Source organism: Protomyctophum parallelum (genome assembly GCF_964188405.1).
Source record: "Protomyctophum parallelum genome assembly, chromosome: 16".
NCBI lineage: Eukaryota > Metazoa > Chordata > Actinopteri > Myctophiformes > Myctophidae > Protomyctophum > Protomyctophum parallelum.
The window spans coordinates 1,010,317-1,037,259 of NC_139711.1; the positions used below are offsets into that span (position 1 = coordinate 1,010,317).

The 26,943-nt window shown below is 41.9% G+C and overlaps 1 protein-coding gene across 1 annotated transcript; it reads left to right on the forward strand.

The window, feature by feature from the left end:
- Positions 1 to 1,935: 1,935 nt before the first annotated feature.
- On the forward strand, positions 1,936 to 26,576 carry LOC310873349 (kelch-like protein 38; the record flags this gene model as incomplete). Its single annotated transcript, XM_083785712.1, has 16 exons — positions 1,936 to 2,052; positions 2,348 to 2,445; positions 5,418 to 5,609; positions 6,474 to 6,608; positions 6,724 to 6,831; positions 7,337 to 7,528; positions 9,251 to 9,385; positions 10,827 to 11,051; positions 11,604 to 11,750; positions 12,359 to 12,530; positions 13,443 to 13,598; positions 14,148 to 14,330; positions 14,594 to 14,779; positions 19,382 to 19,528; positions 25,024 to 25,336; positions 26,249 to 26,576. Exons 2-16 carry the CDS (start codon positions 2,425 to 2,427, stop codon positions 26,574 to 26,576), a joined length of 2,640 nt encoding a protein of 879 aa, XP_083641838.1. The 5' UTR covers positions 1,936 to 2,052; positions 2,348 to 2,424.
- Positions 26,577 to 26,943: the final 367 nt, after the last annotated feature.

Consider the following 26,943-nt stretch of genomic DNA (forward strand, 5'->3'; position numbering starts at 1 on the left):
GGTCTCCTCCCAGTGGGACGTGCGTCGAGGACCTCCCTAGGGAGGCGCCCGAGAGGCATCCTAACCAGATGCCGGAACCACCTCAGCTGACTCCTTTCCAGGCGAAGGAGCAGCGGTTCTACTCTGAGTCTCTCTCGCGTGACTGAACTTCTCACCCTATCTCTAAGGGAGACGCCAGCCACCCGTCGAAGAAAACTAATTTTGGCCGCTTGTATTCGCAACCTTATTCTTTCGGTCAAGACCCACACTTCCTGTGTTTCGTGTGTGTTTCTCCATGTGTGTGGTGCTGTACATCGCCCCCTTCCCCATCTTCCCGCTGATCATCGCCGTCAACGTGCTGAAGAAGCTGAGGAAGTGTGTGCCGTTCGACCTGGACCGCGCCTCCTTCCTCTTCCCGGCTCTCTCCGTGGCTCTGTACGCCACGGCGGCCGTGCTGTGGCCAGCATTCATGTTCCGCGGGAACCCACAGCCCTCCGAGTGCCCGCCCAGCTACTGCGTGTGGGCCGTGGAGCTGATGGTGGCGCTGTTCACCTTTGTCAACCTGGGCCTCTTCGCCACCGACCTGGCCTTCACGCTGCTCGGGCTGTGCGGTTTCAAGCGCGGATGAGTCGCGGTCGCGGCGGTGCCGTTTGTTTACCAAACACTCAGTCCAACAGAGACATTTAACCCTCTAAGACCCAGTGTTGCTTTTTAGCAACAATTTTATTTTAATTAATTACTAAATTATTATAATTATTTTCTGTTATTTTTTCACCTAAACGTCAACATGTTCATTGCAATGCCATTTCAATGCCATTGGTCATGATATTTGCATATAAATACCCCCCACAGAGGCTGAAATTCACACAAAAAAAAAATGTCTGGACTGGACTGGAATAAACTGTCTTGTGTGCGCGCGCGCCTGTGTGTGTGTGCGTGCATGCGCACCTACAGTATGTTCGTGCGTGCATGTGCGCCTATGTTTGTGCATGCGTGCATGTGCGCGCGCCTGTGTGCGTGCGTGTGTAGGCTACATTGTACTTTCCAAAACTGTATAAAATGTCTGTCGACTTGCATCCATTATGACACATATTTATTCATATGTGTATGTATTGCTGGAGTATTACAACACTTCGCTCTTTTAAAATGTGCTTTGTCTTTTGCTTGTGTGTGCGTGTCAATCAATAATGTGTACCGTACGCGTGTCTCTGATAGTTAATGAGACAGATATCATTCAAAGCAGAGAGACAGATAATTCAAATCTACACACAATGGCAGTTGTATGCCACTGTGTGTAGATTTGAATTATCTGTCTCTCTGCTCTACTGTAGTGATTTTATCCTGTGTTCAATGCGTTTCTGCGTTTGTAAATTTTTTGCCAAATTCGCGTGAAAATGACCAGGCCGAATTTTTGTCCCAGTCCAGCCCTGATGTTGTCTTTAACCCATTTTGGGCGGGAACCCCTTTTGGTGTTGGCATTATGTTATAATTTAGCTATTGAAAAATAGCAGATCTACAAGCTCATAGCGCGCCACCAAGTGGCGCGCTATGAGCTTGTAGGTCTGCTATTTTAGAAAAATGACTGACGAGTAGACTGACTGAAAACTGTCAGGATTTAGAAGATTTTTTTAGAATCTGATCTCAGGTCAGAATGGGTTTAACAACAACAAGTGTGGCTTTCACCTCAGCCCTGGCACAGTGCCACACACACACACACACACACACACACCCACGCAAGCGCACATGCAGAGAGAGAGAGAGAGAGAGAGAGAGAACTACATGTCCCAGCCTGCCGAGAGGCTGTTTCCTGCTCCTGTTTTCACAGAAACGAAACCCATGTGTGCTGTTGCTTCATTTCCGCGTCTCTCTCTCTCTCTCTCTCTCTCTCTCTCTCTCTCTCTCTCTCTCTCTCTCTCTCTCTCTCTCTCTGTGTGTGTGCCGTGTGTGTCAGTGAGTGTACATTTTGACAGTGGATCCTGATTTAGTCTTAGTCTAGCCTTAGTCGACGGAATATAAAAAAAAAATCCTTGTCTTTTAGTCTTAATAGCCTTAATGCAGTGTTAGTTTTGACAGGTAAGATTTAAGTCTTTAATGGTCTTTTAAATAACACTGTTTTAGTCCTATTTTAGCCATCTGAAATAGTTTGGTCTCAGTCTAGTATTATACTTAAGTCGACTAAATATCACAATGTTAGTCTTTTAGTGTTAGAGTCTTAGAGAGAATTAACACTGCTGTGTGTGTGTGTGTGTGTGTGTGTGTGTGTGTGTGTGTGTGTGTGTGTGTGTGTGTGTGTGTGTGTGTGTGTGTGTGTGTGTGTGTGTGTGTGTGTGTGTGTGTGTGTGTGTGTGTGTGTACACGAACACAGCAGTGATGTCTGAGGAGCAGCAAGCCAACAACATATGCGCTCCACCCGAGGAGCCACAATAAGCTGTCCCGCTACCCAGCATGGAGGAGGAGGAGGAGGAGGTAAGGTTTCTGTGGAGGAGGAGGTAAGGGTTCTGTGGAGGAGGAGGTAAGGGTTCTGTGGTGGAGGAGGAGGAGGAGGTAAGGGTTCTGTAGAGGAGGAGGTAAGGGTTCTGTGGTGGAGGAGGAGGAGGAGGAGGAGGTAAGGGTTCTGTGGAGGAGGAGGAGGAGGTAAGGGTTCTGTGGAGGAGGAGGAGGAGGTAAGGGTTCTGTGGTGGAGGAGGAGGAGGAGGTAAGGGTTCTGTGGAGGAGGAGTTGGAGGTAAGGGTTCTGTGGTGGAGGAGGAGGGGGAGGAGGAGGTAAGGGTTCTGTGGTGGAGGAGGAGGTAAGGGTTCTGTGGAGGAGGAGGAGGAGGTAAGGGTTCTGTGGTGGAGGAGGAGGGGGAGGAGGAGGTAAGGGTTCTGTGGTGGTGGAGGAGGAGGAGGAGGAGGAGGAGGAGGTAAGGGTTCTGTGGTGGAGGAGGAGGAGGAGGAGGAAAGGGTTCTGTGGTGGAGGAGGAGGAGGAGGAGGAGGTAAGGGTTCTGTGGAGGAGGAGGAGGAGGAGGTGGTAAGGATTCTGTGGAGGAGGAGGAGGAGGAGGTAAGGGTTCTGTGGAGGAGGAGGAGGAGGAGATAAGGGTTCTGTGTTGGAGGAGGAGGAGGAGGAGGAGGAGGAGGAGGTAAGGGTTCTGTGGAGGAGGAGGAGGAGGAGGTAAGGGTTCTGTGGTGGAGGAGGAGGAGGAGGTAAGGGTTCTGTGGAGGAGGAGGAGGAGGAGGAGGAGGTAATGGTTCTGTGGAGGAGGAGGAGGAGGTTAAGGTATGGCTGTCATGATTATTACGGTCATATTATGGGGTGGCGGTTGATCAGGGATAGAATGGCTCGATGGTAACCGCAAGGTTGCCGGTTCGATCCCTGTGGGCAGAGTTAGTGTGGAAGTGTCCTTGAGCAAGACACTGAACCCCTGATTGCTCCTGATGTGCAGGTTGGTGCCTTAATTGCATAGTTTCCGCCGCCATCGGTGTGTGAATGTGTGGATTGATGCACAATCTATGTAAAGCGCCTGGGATAAAGGCGCTATATAAATGCACCATTTACCATTTTGATGTCGGGAAGAAACCAAAATGTAATTCTTTCAGGAAATGAAGAAAACCTTGTATTTTTTTAAACGTTGCAATACAGCCTCATCAAAGCTGGTGTTGTTGTGACTTTATATATTGTTAATTACTTGCATGAGAGGGTGGTGGAGTTAGCTGCTTTATAGCAGACAGTTTGAGAGGGGGAGAGGTGGTGGAGTTAGCTGCTTTATAGCAGACCGTTTGAGAGGGAGAGAGGTGGTGGAGTTAGCTGCTTTATAGCAGACCGTTTGAGTGGGGGAGAGGTGGTGGAGTTAGCTGCTTTATAGCAGACAGTTTGAGAGGGGGAGAGGTGGTGGAGTTAGCTGCTTTATAGCAGACATTTTGAGAGGGGGAGAGGTGGTGGAGTTAGCTGCTTAATAGCAGACAGTTTGAGAGGGGGAGAGGTGGTGGAGTTAGCTGCTTTATAGCAGACCGTTTGAGAGGGGGAGAGGTGGTGGAGTTAGCTGCTTATAGCAGACAGTTTGAGAGGGGGAGAGGTGGTGGAGTTAGCTGCTTTATAGCAGACAGTTTGAGAGGGGGAGAGGTGGTGGAGTTAGCTGCTTTATAGCAGACAGTTTGAGAGGGAGAGAGGTGGTGGAGTTAGCTGCTTTAGCAGACAGATTGAGATGGAGAGAGGTGGTGGACTTAGCTGCTTTATAGCAGACAGTTTGAGAGGGAGAGAGGTGGTGGAGTTAGCTGCTTTAGCAGACAGTCTGAGAGGGAATGAGGTGGTGGAGTTAGCTGCTTTAGCAGACAGTTTGAGAGGGGGAGAGGTGGTGGAGTTAGCTGCTATAGCGGTTGAAGATGGATGGATCAACAGCAGAAATATCTGATCTACAAGCTTACAACGTGTAAGCTTGTAGATCAGATATTTCTGTTTTGTTTAATGTATGAACATCTTTCAGCGATTTTGTCGATTGTGCCAAAAATAATAAGAGAATATTAAGAGGGAATGCGCAATCAGATAGGACTTTTCTGTTTGGATGTATCAGATAGGACTTTTAGCATATATTGCAAATTAATTGTGATTCAATGTAGAAATAAAAGTCCTGTATTCAGAATTTTACTCGAGTAAAAGTGAAACAAGTATTGGCATCAAAATGTACTTAAAGTACCAAAAGTATAAGTAAGCCTACTCGTTATGCAGATTCTCTTTATTTATTTATTGCCGATAAACAAGCTCACAGCATGTCGCATTGTCACACGTTGTGAGCTTGTAGATCGGCTATTGTCTAAAGTATAAAATAGGGTGTTGCTTTAATTGGTTAATGTCTGTATGTTTAGTAATACTATTAAATCCAGAATGCTGTCTACTGTGTCTTATAGGCTGATCCAGGAAAGGCCAGTTCACCCCATCGCCCTCTAGAGGGTGCTGTTGCACTTCAGGAGGACAGCACCAAATACACATGGCGCAAATACAGTACCGTATTCATGTTATGGTCCACATATCTTATCATTATTGGTTAATTTAATGCACAGGAACGCAATGGAAAACTAGGCTTTTGGGCTTCTTGTGTTATCCTTTTAGCATCATTGTGTAATCGTACCACTGTACTATGTGCAACTGTAAATTAATCAATCAATCAATCAATCAATCAATCAGCAACGTAAATTACACAGGTTAGTTAGTTAGTTTGATTATGAATCTTAATTTTGAATGCAAATTAGATTTAGAGGCATCTTATAAGGCATCTTAACCTGTTTCCACCCGACCCGAGACCATATGAAACCTATGTTTTTACATTTTTGGAATAAAACAAAAAAGGTTTGTAGGTTAGGATTTAGAAGGCGTGCTTTTAAAATCTAAAGGTGGGTTAAATCTAATAAAACAATCCTTACTATCTGACCGTTTATTTCATCCCCTCCTATTGTCATCTCAAGCAGGGCAGCAGTGTACCTCCACCCTCACTGCAGACTGAGATGTTTAAGGATCACGACCATCCCGAGAAGGTGTTGAAGGGTCTGAACAGACTGCGTCTCAGCAACACCTTGCGTGATGTGATTCTGTGCTGTGAGGGACAGGACTTCTCCTGTCACAGAGCTGTACTGGCCTCCGTCAGCTCCTACTTTGAGGTGAATACGTCCATTCATAAAGTGAATGGCAAATCGAGTGAATTTAAGCATTGCCATGCTTTTTGTTCTTGCTGTAAAGCACTCTGGATTAGGAGCGTCTGCTAAATGCCTAAATTGTAAATTGTTGTTTAACATCGTTTAATGCAATCAGACTTTTCTGTTTGGATGTATGGGCTGTCAAGGACAGAAAGTAGTTTGTTGCTACTCTGTAGGCGTTCCCACATAACTTCCCGGTATGATGATGATGTCAGGGTTAGATGATGTTAGGGTTAACCCTAACCCAAAGCCCTGGGATATAGACTGCTGAGGTTGTGTTACAAAGCCCTGGGATATAGACTGCTGAGGTTGTGCCCCACATAACTAACAAAACAATACATGGCATGGATGCACCTGGGACGTATCTTCAGTGGTGTTTCCTGAGGTCAACGGGGTTCATAATAATACTACCCCTGTTACAAAGCCCTGGGACATGGACTGCTGAGGTTGTGCACCACTTAATTAGTACTTACCTCACCGCACGACTTGCCACGCCCAAGCCGTGCTATTCACACGCTGAGTTGGCGGCACACCGGATCTAACCCTGAAATAGCAGATATACAAGCTCACAAAACTCGTTCAGTTGCAACGCGTATAGTAAACTTGCAGATCTATTTCTTTGTGAATAAGGCATACGGTTGCAACTCGGGCCGTTTGGAGAAATATAGCGGGTTTAGAATGACATTCAATTCTGGCGGGGCTTTCAGGTGAACTGTTATATCCAAATCCAATTAACTAATATTTGACACATTAATGTAAATGAGAAAGGCCTAAAAAACCGTGGACTCTCCAAGCCAACCTTTCAATCTTTTCAACCGTCCTGCACAGGACCTGTTTGCATCTGACACGGTGGAGTCCACACAGGAACGGCTGACCGTCTCTGGGTTGGAAGCTCAGACCGTTGGCATGTTGGTGAACTATGTCTACACTTCAGAGGTGTCCATCTCCACTGATAATGTGCAGGTAATGTAGTATTATGACCATAAACGCTATTCACCGTCTCCATTTTGCTTCTAAATACCATCGGTGCTAAATAAAGATAATGTTGTTTATTTTGTCCTTTATTTTTATTTATAAGGTCCTGCTGGCAGCATCGACCTTGTGGAATGTCACGGCTGTTGGAAAGGCCTGCTGTGACTCCATGGAGATGCACAAACGCAGATTGAAGCTGTCTGGGAGCGTAAAGGTGAGACTCTTTCACAAGGTCACAAATACAGTACTGTATTCATGTTATGGTCCACATACCTTATCATTATTGGTTAATTGAATGCACAGGAACGCAATGGAAAACTAGGCTTTTGGGCTTCTTGTGTTATCCTTTTAGCATCATTGTGTAATCGTACCACTGTACTATGTGCAACTGTAAAGTAATCAATCAATCAATCAATCAATCAATCAATCAATCAATCAGCAACGTAAATTACACAGGTTAGTTAGTTTGATTTTGAATCTTAATTTTGAATGCAAATTAGATTTAGCGGCATCTTATAAGGCATCTTAACCTGTTTCCACCCGACCCGAGACCATATGAAACCTATGTTTTTACATTTTTGGAATAAAACAAAAAAGGTTTGTAGGTTAGGATTTAGAACTATAAGGCGTGTTTTTTTAATCTAAAGGTGGGTTAAATCTAATAAAACAATCCTTACTATCTGACCGTTCATTTCATCCCCTCCTATTTTCATCTCAAGCAGGGCAGCAGTGTACCTCCACCCTCACTGCAGACTGAGATGTTTGAGGATCGCCACCATCCCGAGAAGGTGTTGAAGGGTCTGAACAGACTGCGTCTCAGCAACACCTTGTGTGATGTGATTCTGTGCTGTGAGGGACAGGACTTCTCCTGTCACAGAGCTGTACTGGCCTCCGTCAGCTCCTACTTTGAGGTGAATACACACATGTATTGTCCACACGTCCTAGGCGTCCCAATCGACGCGTACATAGGACGTCTGTAGACGTCCCTGAGCCAGCTGGAAACCTGACCGCATACCAACACAGAAACTATAGAACTGAAAAAACAAAGCTAAACAGAAATCACAACATAGTAGTGAATCAATAAAAGCAATCCCAGCTATAATGTTGAGTTCCTTAATGTAACTGCCCTAAAAATGAAAGATCGGCTTCCCATACTAGTTTTTATTTTTGGAAGAACATAAATATCTTTGTGTCTTGATCTTGTGTTGACCTGATGTTTCTCGCAATTTATTCTTGTTTACTGGTTTATTAGATGTTTTTATTTTAGAAATCAATGCAAGAGACTGTTTTCTTATGCATTCAAGTGCTGTGGGCCATCCCATTCTATTATGCAGGTCACCTGTGCCTATTTCATACCCACATCTTAAGACGATATTCTGAGCGCAGTACTTTCATCCGACGGAGCATTGGTCCGAACAACAACCTACCTCATCCCTCACCCTAACCCTAACCTCCCCCGGGGCAGACACCTAAACCTAACCGCAACCCTCTCCCGACCCCCAGCGCACCTCGGAGCAATGCTCCGTCGGATCATAGTATGACTCCCCGATATTCTAGCTGCCTTGTTTAGTGTGATCTGTAGTCTTCTCATAATCGGTCTGAGCTGCGTTACCCCATACTGCACAGCAATAGTTTACGTGACTATAAATCAGACTACGGGATATTAGCCTCATCGTCTCTTCAGATAGAAGCCCTGCAATTCGCCCAACCATTCCTGCCATTTGCATTACCTTTTTAGAGATATCTGTGGCATGAACTGTCCATGATAAATTGTTTTGTATTTTAATTCCTAGTAGTTTGACTTCTGTGACCTCATTTATTTGTACCCCTCCTTTTTCTGCTCGTGCATATGCCCATATTCTTAGTTTTATCATTTACTATCCTTAGGAATAGGGAATTTTTTTTGCATGCTTCCATATTGTCGGAAACTTGCCTTGTTGCGGAGAAATATCAAATAGGTATTTCACAGGTCTAGCGATAAATGGGGCAGCATATTTTAGTAATTTATTGTCAATGAGGTCATGCCCTGGAGATTTGTTTTCAGGGAGCAACAACAACATTTTCTCAATTTTATCAAAAGATATGTCTGGTGGTAAAGATATGTCAGGTGGTAAAACAAAACTGCATTATTTCCCCTGCATAATCTGTGCATTTATATTTCCCACCAGTTCTTCATTTGAAGAACTCCCAACATAATTTTGAAGGCCTATCTTAGCTAAACCATGAACCATAATGAACGTAGGAAGGCCTAGCTTAGCTAAACCATGAACTCTAATGAACGTAGGAAGGCCTAGCTTAGCTAAACCATGAACTCTAATGAACGTAGGAAGGCCTAGCTTAGCTAAACCATGAACTCTAATGAACGTAGGAAGGCCTAGCTTAGCTAAACCATGAACTCTAATGAACGTAGGAAGGCCTAGCTTAGCTAAACCGTTGGCAGGTTTTGGTTGTATCACGGTGACGTCAAAGCCTCCGGCTCGCTCCGTTGCGTGGTTTTCCAATGTTATGTGTCATTTTTTTCTTTATTTTCCTGGAAAACAACTAAATGATGGACATTTCACCCACTGATTTGCACTGTATGAAAACTGTGATGGAACAAATACATCAGATTCAACATTTTCAACGTTGCACAGGCAATGTTTACATCTGGAATGATGGAGTCCAGGCAGGAACGAGTGCCCATCTCTGGGTTGGAAGCTCGGGCCATTGGCTGGTTGGTGAACTATGTCTACACAGGACAGGTGTCCTTATCCACTGATAATGTGCAGGTGAGAGAGAGAGAGAGAGAGAGAGAGAGAGAGAGAGAGAGAGAGAGACTGACTGACTGACTGGTCATCAAAATACCCTGGTGACTAACTCCCTGTTTCCATCCTGTGTTCCTGTATTTATCTCGACGGTTATAGAGATAAGCTCATATCAGTTTAAGTCCAACTAAAAACCACAGTAATGATGTCTAAGGTTAATACATTTATGTTTTAAATTTTTTATCAGCTCATGCATTCCATTCCATTCTTAATTGTGACAGGACTTGTCCCTATTGAGTGAAAGATTAACTATGTCTAAAATAAATACAATATTTAAGTTTTAACCCTATAGAACACTAAACCCAGGATACTTTCACCCGGACAATTATATTTTTGTAATTTTCATAATGTTCCTGATGTCAGAGGTGGGCGGGTCTTTCAGTGCCTTCATGATGCTCAGTGACATCATAATGTTGTGATGTCAGAGGTGGGCGGGTCTTTCAGTGCCTTCATGATGCTCAGTGACATCATAGATTAGAAGGTATAGGTTTGTTTCTCTGCCCACATCCCTGTTTTTTCCTACAGGCAGGTGTTCGGGTGAATTCCACCCGTGTTTAGTGAATATCTTTAAAATAATGCCCACATTTTTCACAGATTTTGCCAGTCATGATGAAATAGTGTTGTTTGTGAAAAGTCATCAATGAAGAGTACCTCAAGTTGCCATGTACAGACGGCATTGCTGTACTATACCTTTTAATAATGTATTCAATCAATCAAATTAATTACTTGCGCAAGCAGAGCGCGCAAGTAATAGTTTTCGTCCAGTGCTTTGATGTGTATGCACCGTGCCAGCGTATGACGTAATGACTACTTGTGCTTGATATGGCAGTGGTGTCAGATTACATACATGTATACTGTACATACAGGGGCATTATCTTTAATCCTCCCGACACTAAAACATATCGTCATTACGTCACCATCGAAAACCAATTACACCCTGGCAGTGGGTCCTTTAATCCACATCTTTATTACATCATCATTGAGAGCTAGTTATACCAGTTATACCCTGACGTCATATGCTGCTACGATACGTACGCATCAAACGGGGCATACACAAAGTAACCACAGTATACCGCTAATCAACTTACAAATTACATTATACATATATATAGAGACATTTCCTTTAATCCACTTCTAAATCGATAGAACTGTATTTCTTTTATAGATAGAAACTTTTACCATACTTCACAATACTACTTTTTTACCTCCAAAAACTAGGCACGTAGCAAATAGCTAAACCTAATAATTCAATATTTCAAACGTTATTTCAGAGAAGCGGAGATTTGACAGTTTGTAGCGGTCGACAGTACTTGCGCGCTCTGCTTGCGCACTCGACAGAGTGCAGTTCTTGTTGTGTCTATGTTTGGTCAACAGCAATGCTTTAAATATATGTAATTTACTCCAGGCCCTGCTGGCAGCATCAAGCTTGTGGGATGTCAAGGTTGTTGGAGAGTACTGCTTTGACTACATGAAGTGTTACATCGACATAGAGAACTGTGTAGAGTTGTACTGCTTCGCTGAGAGGTACTCCTGTGATACCGCCAAAAGGTACTCCTATGATCCTGCCAAAAGGTTGGCGAAACGCAGCCTGGATTACATTCTGGAACACTTCACTGAGGTCCACCAGCAGGTCAGTGAATGAGGGATAAATGAGGGATCTCCTATAACTTTGTTTTATATTTAATATTTTTTACAACACCCGTAGCACTTGTCCTAGCCTTCACGGAAGGCTAGTGCAGGCTAATGCAAAGGGTTCAAAATGTCATTCAGATCAGATGGTGTTGAATTACACACAGCATTCTAAAGGTTGCATAGTTGACGGCAATGAACTTGTTCTTTTGAACGAATCGATCATGAACGACACATCACTACTATTGTGCTCAACCTGTCGCCACCGGAGTAGAAACATTCAATGATATTTATAGTTAGGTAAAGTTGGCTTAAGTTGTGGCAAATATGCAAACAAAATGCTTACCACTATCTTTCTTCACAGATGTGTTTTTTTGCAGATTTGCCACAACTTAAGCTAACTTTACCTAACTATTAGTAAGCTACAGCATGACATTTATTAGTGACCACTTCCGAGGATGAAAAACAGTACGTCAGTATGGAACATTGAAGCATTGGAACAGACTAGAGTCTACATGTATCACCTAATCTACTGGACATTTTCTACCAATAGGAAGAGTTCCTCTCTCTCTCGGTGGAAGAGCTGACAGAGATCCTCTCCAGTGACGATCTGAGTGTTCCCAAGGAGGACATGGTGTTTGATGCTGCCATGCTGTGGTTAGACAACTGTCCTACTACCCGCACGCTGGGCTTTCACAAGGTCTGTCATTTTGTTAGCCACCACAAAAAAGTGTTTTGAGCTAAACAATCTTTATTTTAGCTTTTTTATATTGTAATAACTGAGAATTTTTTAATATAGGTCTATATATTCTATCTTCAATCAGTAATGATCAAGTAGTACATTCATAGTAGTCTGAAAACCCACCTCTTCAGACTCCACCATGGCCCGTAGCACTTGCCCTAGCCTAGCCCCTTAGATAGCATTTTATGTCGACTTAGATAGTATTTTAGACAGACTTATAGCTCGTTACGTAGACATCACTAGAATTGCATTTCATGTAGTCATAGCACTTTATAGTACACATGTATATTGTATAATATATAATATACCGGTAGTATAGTATGTATAGTTGACATAGATACTCCACTGTTACGTTCTAAATACACGATTCATGATAACTACTTTTTATATATGTGATGTATGACATGCTTTTGTTTTTGCTTAAATGTAAGTCGCTCTGGATCAAGAGCGTCTGATAAATGCCTAAATTGTAAATGTATGTCCACAGAAACGGTAAAAGGGACAACTCTATAATGTTGTTCAGCTAACATCTAGTTGATTTAGTAAATAATGCATTGTTCTTTTAGGTGTTGGAGCACGTCCGCCTGCCTCTCATCAGTCCCTCCTACCTCCAACACGTGGTTGGGTCTCTGGACGTGGTGAAAGAGCAGCAGGCCTGTCAGACCTTCATCTCTGAGGCCAACGGGGAGCGTCCATTCTTTAACACGGCACGCCCACGCAGGACTGCGTGGACGACAGGTACACAGGTTGCTGGTTGGGAGGGCTCAGGATCACAGGTACAGGTACACAGGTTGCTGGTTGGGAGGGCTCAGGACTACAGGTACAGGTACACAGGTTGCTGGTTGGGAGGGATCAGGACTACAGGTACAGGTACACAGGTTGCTGCTTGGGATGGCTCAGGACTACAGGTACACAGGTTGCAGGTTCCGGTTCTGAACAGAACCGGATTTTTTTTTTTGGCCAGTTGTGAGTGACTGTGAAGTTGTGGCTGACCACCATACAAAATTAAATGAAGATGACAATATATTTTACTATTTTTGCCTACTATTTAGTAGCCAAAAACGTCAAGACGTCTAATTGACGTCTTTGTAATGGATGCCACGGGCGTCAAGACGTCTCTCGCTTGGGAATTCAAGACAATATATATATATATATATTTTTTCATCCATATTTTGAAAATTCCTCTAATCTGGTGTACAGGTGATGACATGACAGGCACATTACATGCATAATATAATTACAAATTCTTTCTTTCTTTATAATGGGAGAATTGGCACTCAGAGCCTAAACTGGTGACCACCAGGTGGCGCTGAAAGAGTTAAATTAATAAGTGTTAAAAGGCTTCATAATATGAATTGTACTGTAACAATTTGGATACAATATCCATGGACCGCTATGCTCGATAACAGGCTTGAGTTAATTGATATTACTCACTACGTCATCGATTGTTTTCCGGGTATTGAGCTCCATTCTTTATGGAAAAATAAGGCATTCAAATGAAGCTTTGATCCCGTGTATGCGTGCACGATGTTGTTTCCTGTTCGGATCGATACCGCGCGTACGTGGCCTAAATCTACCCTGGATCTACCCTGGATCACCGGCTTCTGCCTTGCTTGTTGAAGTGATCTTCTTCTGTCCTGCTTGTTGAAGTGATCGTGGTGATGGGCGGAGAGTTTCGTACCATGGAGGACTACGAACTTCAGAGCTTTGATCCCCTGACCGCTGATGAACGGAGGCCTGGTAAGAGGTGGAGGTCTCTGGGACGTCTGCCCTCGAAAACACGCGGGCATGCTGTGGTCATGTCAGGTGAGCACTCACTATCACCAGAATCAATCAACATTAGGATCTGTAACTCTGTCGTTCTCATCCTTATTTTGCAATGCCTGGCCTTTGAAATGGCCGATAAAAATACATACATTAATTGATGTACGATCATAAGAGCGCCCCTCACTTCACTTCACACGGGTGTGATAAAATAAAAAAAATACAACACACTGCCTTCATGTCTCGTAGCCTGGTGGCAGTGAATGTGGCTGATCCATCTTGACTTTTAGAAGCCTGCACACATATTTGGATATGTGGGCAGGCTTCTAAAAGTGTGGCAGCCACAGTGGGTGGCCCTCACTTCACACTAGTGTGATTTTTCCTTTCAGTTCAAGGACCCCCATGAAACATGTAGTAAAGTTAAAAAAAAATACCTAAAGTTTGTACAGTTCTTGAATAAATGTACGTGTGGTGAGGGAACCGTCCTTATAGAAATAGTAATAGAATATGAAGAAGATAGACAGAAATGTAAAGATGTGTGTATGCATATTACCAAATACAAATAAAATGTGATCTTCTCCGTCCATACAGGCTCTTTTGTGTATCTGGCCGGAGGAATATCCTCTGGGTTGTCGAGGACAGGGAGGCACGTGAGGACCATAGCATCCAAAAGCCGTGATGGTTTGGTCATTAGGAAGGAGACGTGGCGCTATGATGTCCTGGACCACAAATGGTCGGCGATGGCCGACATGAATGAGGCGCGCGCTTACTTCAGTAAGTCATGAATGAGGCGCGCGCTTACTTCAGTAAGTCATGAATGAGGCGTGCTTACTTCAGTAAGTCTGGCCTTCAACCAAGATGGTACTCAAATGTTATTGTGAGGGTCGGCTTGGCACATGTTTTGCCCCTACGGCGCACATGTGCGTCTTGCGGCTCAAATATGTAAATCAATGAAAATGAATGTCATAAAAGCTTTAAGTAGTGATTAAATGCACTTTGCCCCACTGGTTCCAATGATCCTTGTCAACCCCACACAGGGCTGGTGGAGCTGGATGGATGTGTGTTCGCGGTGGGCGGGAGTGAGAAGAGTCCAGACTCAATGGAGCGATACGACCGAACAGCCAACACCTGGCGGCTCATGGAGTCTGTGGACGTGGCAGCCTATAGTGATTTTGATTTTGGCCCAGCAGTGGTGGCGCTGGATGGACATCTCTATTTCATTGGTATGGAACAGGCCCATTTATACAGTGGATGGACATCTCTATTTCATTGGTTTGGAACAGGCCCATTTATACAGTGGATGGACATCTCTATTTCATTGGTATGGAACAGGCCCATTTATACAGGGTGTTATGACGAGGTTGTTTTTATACAATGTAGCAGCCTATGTCAAATTAATAATATTAAAGATGGAGTGCCACAATTTTTGTATTTTTCCAGCTTTTCATGTGTCTATGGGGTGACAGTACTTCATTAGACACCCTGGAGTCGTTTTTATGTCCAATGGTGTAATAACTTTGTATTTAGGGTTTCTTCCTGGAGGCTGAACCCTTGACGGTCAAACGGGCCCGGCCAATGAAGTAAACACGGATAGTGTGACGTAAAAATATTGCACGCACACACGCACCTCCCCCTCTATACATATTTTTTAAATACGACAACCTCTGTGGGCGGAGCTGCCTGCCACATACACACGTGTGAACTGAACAGCGCAGCCAGTTTGCTTTTGCTGCTCTGTGTGTGTCTAACTGTGTGGCAGATTTTCAAACAGTCATTTCACACATTACCAGTTCACAGCAGAGCAGACTGTTTTTCGTTAGATTGGAAGCAAGTAAATGTTCACGTCGGGTCCTCAGGAAGGAAACCACAACAAACCAGTCTTATAGCCTACCTGCTCTGCTGTATAGTTGCTCTTGTTGTTCTCAAGGAGTAGGTTGTTTCTTTTATAATCACAGTGGTCGGGCTTTGATACAGAGTGTAGTGTCACAGTGTGCATTCTTGTTGGCTGTTGTAGTCAATATGTATGTAGGTCCTAATACTTATACGAGGCTGTAAAGTCAAGAATTAGAAGTATGTTGTGTCGCGCTGGATGTCATGTTGCCATGTCTGGCTATTACAAGCGACTTGGGCTTGTTTTCATATAAGTAACTTTCAGGGGAGATGTGGTTGACTTGACCAATGATTCATGTGAAGGACCCTCAGATTAATATGTTGTTAAAAGGATTGGTGTTGTTGAAACGTTTTCATAAATATTCACAGCAATTTCTGTGACTTATTTTTGTGGACCTGGCCGCTTGTTTCTTTAAATCTGGCGACTTTTGCTGAAACTCAACGCAGTCAGATAAAGGACAGTTTTAATGCCAGGGTGCTTAGCTGGAGGAAATCAATAGCCTACAATATATTGTAGGCTAAATGATCTATCAAACTAATTGTTTCTGCTGTTAAACTATGATCGAATTGGATGATGAGCTGAGCTGATTGCGACAATAGGGTCAATATAATTGGAGGAAATAAATAAATGATTATAAAAAATCAGAAAAAACAGATCTGATATGGTATGGATGCATGGATTATATGCCTATACATGGATGGTGGCAGTATAAGTGCATAATGGTGCCTATACGATATCTCAGAAATATTGGAAGTGTTCACTTCTAACATTCACAAAAACATGAGTTTTTGTTACATTACAGACACCAATTTGCCATTTTGTAAACAAAAGGGCAGAGCCATGGGCTGTCCTTTTATAAGGAGGGGGAGGGACTAGGACAAGTGGGTGGTCTTAAAGGAGGAGGCGGAGGGACTGGATTAGGTGGGTGGTGCTATGGTTAAACTCACGCATACCTAATGAACTGGTGGGTGTGTCCACATAAAACCATCATTTTAACAAATACTGTACACTTTTTTGAAAAAATTATACCTCATATACACCTAAATACACCTGATGATCATGTTTAAGTGTGGAAAAAAATCACGGCACTCCATCTTTAATGATAATAATAAATAAAGGTTAAGGGAACATTTCTAAACACTTTGGTGTCTCTCGAGATAAATCTTTGTAAATAAATAAGTCGTATTTGTATTTCTCTTACACAAAAATATGTGACCAGATTTGACTGAGAGCCTGCCATCGCACAAATTCCAGCTTTTCCCTAGAGGAGGAAAACCTTTTTTTGTTTTCTTCCAAAATGAGTTAATAGCACAGGAATTAAATCGACATTTAAACATGTAGCTATGTGTAACGAGACCACAGAAGACATGTAAATATCAAATAAATGCTTAAACATGTAGCTAGGTGTAATGTTAGAGACCACAGAAGTGAACCTTTTTCAAGCCTGTTTTCTCAACTCTCTGTTTCTCTGCAAGACATTACTCTATAAGCCATATCTCCAAAACTGGTGGGTCAAACTGAACAACCAATATTTTCCCTGCTTTCATATGACATGAAAAAAATCAAATGTCAGTCCCTCAGTCAAATTTATTGTCACATATATTGATTGTGAATTAGGGCTGTTAACATTCCTCAGAAACGACATTTGAATATTGGTTTAAAAAATTGACCTGGATATCTAATATATTCTATTATTATTGTGTGTGTGTGTGTGTTATAATAATAATAATATTATTATTAGTGTGAACCATACTATTGTTTTTCTGCCCTTTTATTTATTTTCTTCTTTATTATTGTTATAGATAAACTTTATTTTGTCGTGTTATACCTCCCACAGTTTTTGTCGCACGCACTCGATATGTAAAAACGACGGGCTACATCGGGAATCGTGTGCGTGTATTTTGCTAAGACATTTGTTGGATAGTTTGATTGATATGAATTAATTAGTGCATTAAATTTCCCCATAGACATGAATGGGAAAATGCAAAAACTCACTTTCAAGTATTTTTTCCTCTGAGACCGTAAGGGCTATACTTACAAGACTTGGAGGAGAGATTCATAATAATTACTAAAATTAATCACCTTAGAAGTATACCGTTCTGCCTCATGGTGGCGCTATAACAGCCAACTTTACCTTTTGGGGTATAACTCTTGAACCGTAGGTCGTAAAATCAAAAATATTTTTTCCCTGGATTCCTTGGGTCATGACGCATCTCCCCATATAGGCCACGCCCATTTGCGTCTAGATAGATTTTCCGCCATTTTTAATTTTGCTCAAAACACACTTTTGGATCCTCCACCTACAGATTTTGTCCAAATCTCACAAAAATCGGTACACATGATCTCCGGACCTATCCGATTAAGACAGAAAATTTAGATCTTCTGTATCGTTCGGCCGTAATCGTCTTCCGAAGTTAGTGGGAGGGGGCCTATGTTACAAAAAATGCCACAATTCACGCACAGAATGTCCGATCCATCCCAAATTTTAATCACATGTCGAGGGTGGCTTCATCAACGCAGAGCCAAAAGCAATTCAATTTTCGACAGGTGCAATGTAGGCAACCACACTTTGCAATTTCCAAGAATTGCCTCTTTCTAGTTAGTGTGGTTGCCCGAAAGGGCAACCAGACTCTAGTAATTGTAACACTTTATTATTTTACTTCCACTGGATTAGTCTTTAGTTTGACACATTATACCTCCCACAGTTTTGACTGTACGCACTTGAGCCATATGTCAAATTGACCGAAATAAATCGGGAATCGTGTGCTTGTATTTTGTTAAGAGAAGTTTTGTATAGTTTAATTGATATGAATTTATTAGTGAATTAAAATGTCCCATTGACATGAATGGGAAAATGCAAAAATTCACATTCAAGTATTTTTTCCTCTGAGACTGTGAGGACTATAGTTACAAAACTTAGAGGATAAATTCATAATTATCACAAAAATTAAGTAAAATTATAATTTTATCGGTCGGCCTCATGGTGGCGCTATAACAGCCCACTTTACCTTTTGGCTTATAACTCTTGAACCGTAGGTCGTAAAACGAAAATTATTTTTTCCCTGGATTCCTTGGGTCATGACGCATCTCCCCATATAGGCCACGCCCATTTGCGTCATGATAGATTTTCCGCCATTTTTTATTTTATCCAAAACACACTTTTTGCTTTTCCTCCTACAGATTTTGTCCAAATCTCACAGAAATCGGCACACATGATCTCTGGACCTATCCGATTAAAACACCAACTTCAGAATTTTGGTAGTGCGTAACGTTTGGCCGTAATCGTCTTCCGAAGTTGGTAGAAGGGGCCTAGATCACAAAAATGCCATAAATCACTAACGGAATGTCCAATCCATCCCAAATTTGAATCACATGTCCGGGGTGGTTCAATCAACCAAGTTCTAAAAGCAATTCCATTTTCATCCATAGGGGGCGCCGCAAATGCGGGAAATGTAACCGTTTGTTGCAAAAACATGAATTTCGGGGGTTAAATCCCCTCCAAATTACTTACGCATGATCACAGGGGTGACGCGACATTGTAATTGGCTGGCAATATTAGTGGGAGGGGCATATGTAAGCCACTGCGGCAACCACACTGCAATTATTTTTAAATTGCGAATTTTCTAGTTATTTCACTGGAGTAGTCTTTTGTTTGTCGCTTTATACCTCCCACACTTTTGACTGTACGCACTTGAGCCATATGTCAAATAGTTTTATTGATATTAATTTATTAGTGAATTAGATTTCCCCATTGACATGAATGGGTGTGTGTGTGTGTGTGTGTGTGTGTGTGTGTGTGTGTGTGTGTGTGTGTGTGTGTGTGTGTGTGTGTGTGTGTGTGTGTGTGCGTGCGTGCGTGCGTGCGTGCGTGCGTGCGTGCGTGCGTGCGTGCGAGCGTGCGTGCGTGCGCGTGCGTGCGTTCTGCTGGCCCTAGGTGGCTCTCCAAGTCATGGGAATCCAAATCCTCCCCAGGTAGCCAAGTACAACCCTACAACATCTGTATGGACAGATGTGTCTCCAATGCAGATTCCACGTGACCAACCAGCTGTCTGCACTCTCAATGGAAAGATCTATGTTACAGGTATCATACCTGTTATTAAAGCGATATTTCACTTCACAAAATCGTGGATTCAGTATTTAGATGTTTGATATTCATATTATATTCATATATGAGAGAGGAGAATATCCGTCACCAGAACCAAGGACAGGTGTTTTCGATGAATCCGAAAAATCGCTGGCAGGGGATGAATTATATACTGTGTATATATATATATATATATATATATATATATATATATATATATATATATATATATATCACCCATTCTTGAGATAAGGGACAAAACTTTTTTCAAACTAGATTTTTTTTTTAAGATACATTCAAATCAAATCACGGAACAGGTTGTTCGCATAACATTTTCTTTCTAAAATGGGACATTTATGCACTTAATACCTGATTCATGTCAACTCCGTCAGACACACTAAAATCCCTTTTAATTGAATTTGATAATTTCAACAATAATATAAAGTCCTCAGTTATCTTATAATGGCTTTCAGTAATCAAGTTAAATAATACAATTATTTTAATATTGTTTTGTTCCAATATCACACTATTCTGAAATATCCAATTTCTCAAATCCGTCATTTCAACCTTTATTTTCAATATTATAACATGAAAACCATGTAAAAAAAAAAAAAAAATCATCATTACGTATCATTTCAGTTGGTGTTTCAATACATAAGCACAAAAGATGTAACATAAAAGTTTCTATTTCTTTGGAAATTAACAAAAACATCACGGGACGAACGTCTGACGGAGTTGACGAACATCTGACGGAGTTGACAAGTTTAACTGATTTAGGTTCTAGACCACCTAGGATCTTGATTCTGGTGACTAATCCCACATTTTCAAGGATGAGGAATGCAGTGGTACTATTTATATTGGCCCTGTGACCATGGCAGCCATTTTCAAAATGGCCGCCACCTGCTGTTATTTTACAATAACTCAAGTTCTACACGACCTAGGATCTTGATTCTGGTGACTAATCCTACATTTTCAAGGAGGAGGAATACAGTTGTACTATTTAGATTTATCCTGTGACAATGGCAGCCATTTTCAAAAATGGTGGACCTGCTATTATTTTACCAATTTAGTCAGGGAATATTATCAGAATAATGTCAAATCTGTGAATACATTTCTTACCAAGAATGTTTTCACCAATGTGTTTGTAAAGGTGTCTACTAACATATCCCACATTGGTTTCTATTGAACCACCCTAGGGGCATTTTTGACAGCTGCTGAAAGTTGGGTACCATACCAAGTGGCTATGGCCAAACTAGGGAGTCTATGGCCAAACTAGGGGTCAAACCCCTTGGGCTAAATTCGGCCATATATCCACTTGCCCAAATGTGCTGACCTCATTTTGTGATGACGGCTATGGCCGTTTTCAGCCCAAGGAGTGTTCTTCGTGCATAGCTAATGCTTGGAATGCATTCAGAATCATGAAAACTCCCTAGTCACATGCTACTTAAAGCATAATGAACATTTTGCCTTATCTAGGTTGTTGATGGTACCCCAACTTTCAGCAGCTGTCAAAAGTTCCCCTAGGGTGGTTGAATATAAAGCAATGTGGGATATGGTAGTAGACACCCTTCCAAACACATCAGTGAAGAAAATTCTTGATAAGGAATTTATTACCAGATTGTATTAATATCCCCTGACTAACTCATCTTCTAGACCACCTAGACCCGACTTCACCAACAGAGACCCGATTGACACCAAAACAACAAGTTTGGACAGCCCCACCAATTACTGTTACGGAAAATAGCAAGTGTCTACCCTAGGCCCAGAGGGAGACACAGAACTTAGATGCGGCTCACATGTTGCACGACTCCTCAACAAGCTGCCACCAGAGATGAGAGCTGAATTCTGCCGCACAATGCTCTGCGGCCCAGGAGCAACCAACACCATGTTGGAGTTCTCTGAGTGGTTGAAGCACGAGTCCTAGCCATATAGCCTGTGCAAAGGCAAACACCTTGAAGACCTGCTTGAGGTGAACAGTGAGCAGTGAACAGTGAGCGAAAGACAGAAGACAGAAGATCTGCCTTCAGGACTATCAGGCAGGATGTGCAGACACTGAAGGCATCAGTGTCGTTTTGTGTCCCCAGCATGTCAACCAAAGCAATGTTACCAAATCAAAGGAGCCTTCACCTCAAGTCACCTGCGGCTGGGTGAGCAATCGTATCCTGTATCTAGCCTCAAAACTAAATACAGACACTTGGCCAGACTGCCGTTTGAAAGGGTCAAACCCTTCATCCTGATTGGGGAAGACCACCCCACCTAATCACACCAACCGAACAAGTGAGGTTGGGGCCTCCAGGTGGGCCAGCAGCCATCTGCACAAGACTGGGCTGGACCCTGCAGGAAAGCAATATCCCGCCAAGACAATGTAAGTTGACTATAACAGAGCCCCAGAACACAGAGCTCATGAGAAGGATGGAGAAACACTGGCAGGAGGCCACCAAGATACAACGCCACACTGCAGTGGCCAGTGAAGTCAAACTGTGCGTCTGTACCTGAAAGGGACAAGTCAAAGGCCAGAAAGCCCACCTCCTTTTAATGTCCTGTCAGTAGCAACTCAACCTGCACCTGAAATAAGCCCTGACCCCTCCCAGAGAAAGTTCATCCTTGAAAATGTAATGATTAGTCACCAGAATCAAGATCCTTGGTGGTCTAAAACTTGAGTTATTGGTAAAATAACAGCAGGTTGGTGGTCATTTTGAAAAACAATGGCTGCCATGGTCACAGGACAAATCTAAATAGTACCACTGTATTCCTCATCTTTTAAGATGTATTATTAGTCGCCAGAATCAAGATCCTAGGTGGTCTAAAACTTGAGGTATTGTAAAATAACAGCAGGTGGCGGCCATTTTGAAAAACAATGGCTGCCATGGTCACAGGACAAATCTAAATAGTACCAATGTATCCCACATCCTTGAAAATGTAATTAGTCACCAGAATCAAGATCCTAGATGGTGTAGAACTTGAGTTATTGTAAAATAACAGCAGGTGGCGGCCATTTTGAAAAATGGCTGCCATGGTCACAGGGAAAATCTAAATTGTACCACTGTATCCCTCATCCTTGAAAATGTAGTCTTAGTCACCAGAATCAAGATCCTAGGTGGTGTAGAACTTGAGTTATTGTAAAATAACATCAGGTGGCGGCAATTTTGGAAAATGGCTGCCATGGTCACCACGATTCAAATCTGTGATGGCCCTATAGCCAAAAAAAATCCTTAAGGCATGCTCTAACTGTGTGCCAAATTAGAATACGTCCCATTATTCAAAAACTATAATTTTATTGTTTTAGGAACACTTTTGTCAACTCCGTCAGATACATGTCAACTCCGTCAGACACAAAACCTGACGGAGTTGACGTCTGACGGAGTTGACAAAATGTAATTTGTTTTCATCTTAACCCTCTGTAGTACAATGTAGCCATTTTGTTTTTGCTTCATTTGTTAGCTAACCCTAAACTAAAATGTGACCAGGGACAGTAGTTTGATATACAAGGGGGCCATGGTCATTTTTCAGTTATTTACATATTATGAAACTGCACACTGTAACCTTTCATATGATGTATTGCTCATTGAAATTGGGGGGGGAAATGAAGAAGATATGACCATTTGAAACCTAGTGAAACAGAAAAGTCAAAATAGAGCATTCCACATTCAAAGATATCAGCAGTGATCTGTGACTTTAGGGGGCGCTGTTTTCCCTTCATTCCTCCATTAGTCAACAAGCAGTGTTGCCATGTCTGCTTATTATAATTAGTTGGCCTTGTTTCTAAAGAAAAAGAATGCATAGGCCTACTGTACCAATAAGTCTACACAATTAGAGAATGTTGTTATCTTGATAGTTTTCCTGTTATCTCTCCTTTTTTAAATAGGCTACTGTATTTATTTGGCATTTTGTAGTATGAAAAAAGGGCAAAAGACAGTGGCAGATGAATTAGGCCTATGTAAATGTTCCAGATGAATACAAATACAATAGCTATATTAGCCTGTTATTATTATTATTATTTGTATGCAGAAACTCCATCTGAAAATAATGTATGCCAGGGACAAGATGTGTTTTGTTAAATGCTTGTAGATCGGCTATTTTCTATTATTTTGGGCTTGTTTTCATATACCGGGTTGCTTATTTCTCAGAACCTGGCAACCCGCAACATAGCTTTTAGCTCCATTTAGCATTTATATTGATATCAATCCTGTAGCTAAAACAAGTACATATCGCGCTATATTACATATCGATGTGATCTGCGTTATTATGACCTTAATTTTCATGGCAGGTACATTCCAAAGTAAGTAATAATAGCCACGTTATGGTGACATAATGTTACAATGTTTTCAATGTTTACGTTGTGTTCTTCTTCTGCTATTGGAAAAAGGAACCCATTTCAACATGTTCCATTGTTCTGATTCACCAGTGCCCCCATCTGGAACAGTAGCTTTAGGCGGACCGAAAATAACCACACTTTTTACAAAATACGATGGTTAATACTTCTTTCTCTGCTATTTCTGTTAGCCAGTTAGTGAAAGACTAGTATTATCTTCAAAAACGATTGTATACAAAAAGGCGGATTTTAGCGGAATTTGCATACTTTAACAGGAAAGCAGGAAAGCTGGTTAGCATTTGTTAGCATTGATTAATCCAATGGCTAAATCATTAAACATAGTGACATGTTTAAGCAATTACAACGACTTAATGACACTAAAACGACTTTTTGATGGAATAAAAACATTCTTTAACATTCCAACTGTGTTAATGTGGCTAAAAACGAAAACCACCAAAAAAATTAATAAATTATATTTTGGTCAATTGTGAAATACGAACACTAATAATAATGTCCTGACGGAGTTGACATGTAAAAGCTGTGACCTCATTGATATCAACATTGTTTGTTTAAAATATCAAACAATTGAATGCTTGTCAGACCAGGTGCTCCACTGTTGCAACAAATATAAACGGGACTTGGAAAAGGAGTCTTCAGGCTAAATCTGTCGACAATATTTTCTGATTAATTTAAGACTTTTAAAAAACCTGACGGAGTTGACGGGAGACGTGGGACACACATTTGATATGAGATATCTAATGGAAAATATAAATTAAAATTAATTGTGTATATTGTTTGCTATGTTGTTGACAATCTACTTTCATTTAGTATGTATATTTATGTGATTGTGACAGTATTAGACACTTTTTTAGCAGTTTGAAATTGTGACCACTTGCTGGGGACAGGCTAAATACAGGCGTTTTTGGGTACAGTGCCTGTAACTAATTCAGATGGCATATGAAAACAATTATAATGAAATGAATGGCATAATAATACACAACTGTATTACATTTAACTTTGCAAGTGCTTTTATTTTTATGAATTAATTTATTTTTAACATAAATAAGGCTCTTATGTGTGGGACATGTTTTTTCCACTTTTGTCCCTCATCTCAAGAATGAGTGATATATATATATATATATTTTTCTCTGGCAGTTAATGAGTTTGTGTTTATCTATAGGTGGTCGGCGTCATAATACGATGACCGATAGCGAGGCGCGCTCTGCGATCAGTGAGGGGCGCTCTGCCATCAGTGAGGGGCGCTCTGCCATCAGCGAGGGGCGCTCTGCCATCAGCGAGGGGCGCACTGCCATCACAGAGGGGCGCTCTGCCATCAGCGAGGGGCGCTCTGCGATCACAGAAAACACTGTGGAGTGCTTCAACCCCGAGACCCACCAGTGGTCCATGTGTGCCCCCATGAAGTACGGACGCTACTGGCATGGCGCTGTGGTGGCGAATGGAAAGATCTACGTACTCGGACATAGTGACGAAGAGTAAGACAATGCTTCTCCATGAATGTCCGTCCGTATGTCTGTGTGTGTCCGTCCGTGTACAGCTAATCTCCGGCACTGTCGGTCCGGTCAATGCCAACCTGTGCACATTCCCTGGATGCCAACGACAAAACCTTCTGACAGAACGCTTGCTATGCGCTGCTATGAGGCCGATATTTGTAAAACACTTTTCATTATATGTCCCCCCCCCCCCTGTTCATAGTTGTCTCTGGAACTTCTAATTGGTCTTTCTTCATGTACATAGGTATCTCTGGAACATCTAATCGGTCTTTCTTCATGTACATAGGAATCTCTGGAACATCTAATCGGTCTTTCTTCATGTACATAGGTATCTCTGGAACATCTAATCGGTCTTTCTTCATGTACATAGGTATCTCTGGAACATCTAATCGGTCTTTCTTCATGTACATAGGAATCTCTGGAACATCTAATCGGTCTTTCTTCATGTACATAGGTATCTCTGGAACATCTAATCGGTCTTTCTTCATGTACATAGGTATCTCTGGAGCATCTAATTGGTCTTTCTTCTCTCTTCATGTACATAGGTATCTCTGGAACATCTAATCGGTCTTTCTTCTCTCTTCATGTACATCGGTATCTCTGGAACATCTAATCAGTCTTTCTTCTCTCTTCATGTACATAGGTATCTCTGGAACATCTAATCGGCCTTTCTTCTCTCTTCATGTACATATATGTTTCTCTGTAACATCTAATCAGTCTTTCTTCTCTCTTCATGTACATATAGGTATCTCTGGAACATCTAATCGGTCTTTCTTCTCTCTTCATGGACATCGGTATCTCTGGAACATCTAATCGGTCTTTGTTCTCTCTTCATGTACATATAGGTATCTCTGGAACATCTAATCGGTCTTTCTTCTCTCTTCATGTACATAGGAATACCTGGGACGCTGGAACGATGGAGTGCTACTGTGAAGAGACGAACACGTGGGAAACTGTGGGCCAGATGCACAACAGTGTTTTCAATCCCAACTGTGTGTCTCTCAGGCTGAGGAAGGATCATCATGATGATGATGATGATGATGATGAGGATCACTATTATGGATATAATGATGATGATCACTATTATGGATATAATGATCACAATTCCAGATATGATGATGATGATGATGATGATGATGATCACAGTGATGGCTGGGGGGTTGATAATGATCACAATGATGACTGGGGGGATGAAGATGGGATGATGTCTGGGTGGAATTAGAAAATATTCAAACGAGAACTTTGAAGGCAGAAGTAATAATAATAAATAATAAAACTGTATTTGTATAGCACCTTTCATGACATGAAATGCAGCTCAAAGTGCTTTACAGAACAATGGAGAAAAAAATTAAAGAAAGGCAACGACATTAAAAAACAAGCAGTAATGCAATACAGTGAGGACATGAATAACAAAAAATAAAAGATCAATTAAAAGCAATGTTGTAGAAGTGGGTCTTGAGCTGAGCTTTAAAAATGTCTACAGAGGCTGCCTGACGAAGGTACAGTGGGAGCTTGTTCCATGCCGACGGCCCGTAGAAGCAAAAAGCTGCTTCCCCGTATTTTTTAGTTGCCATTTGTTTAGGCAAAGC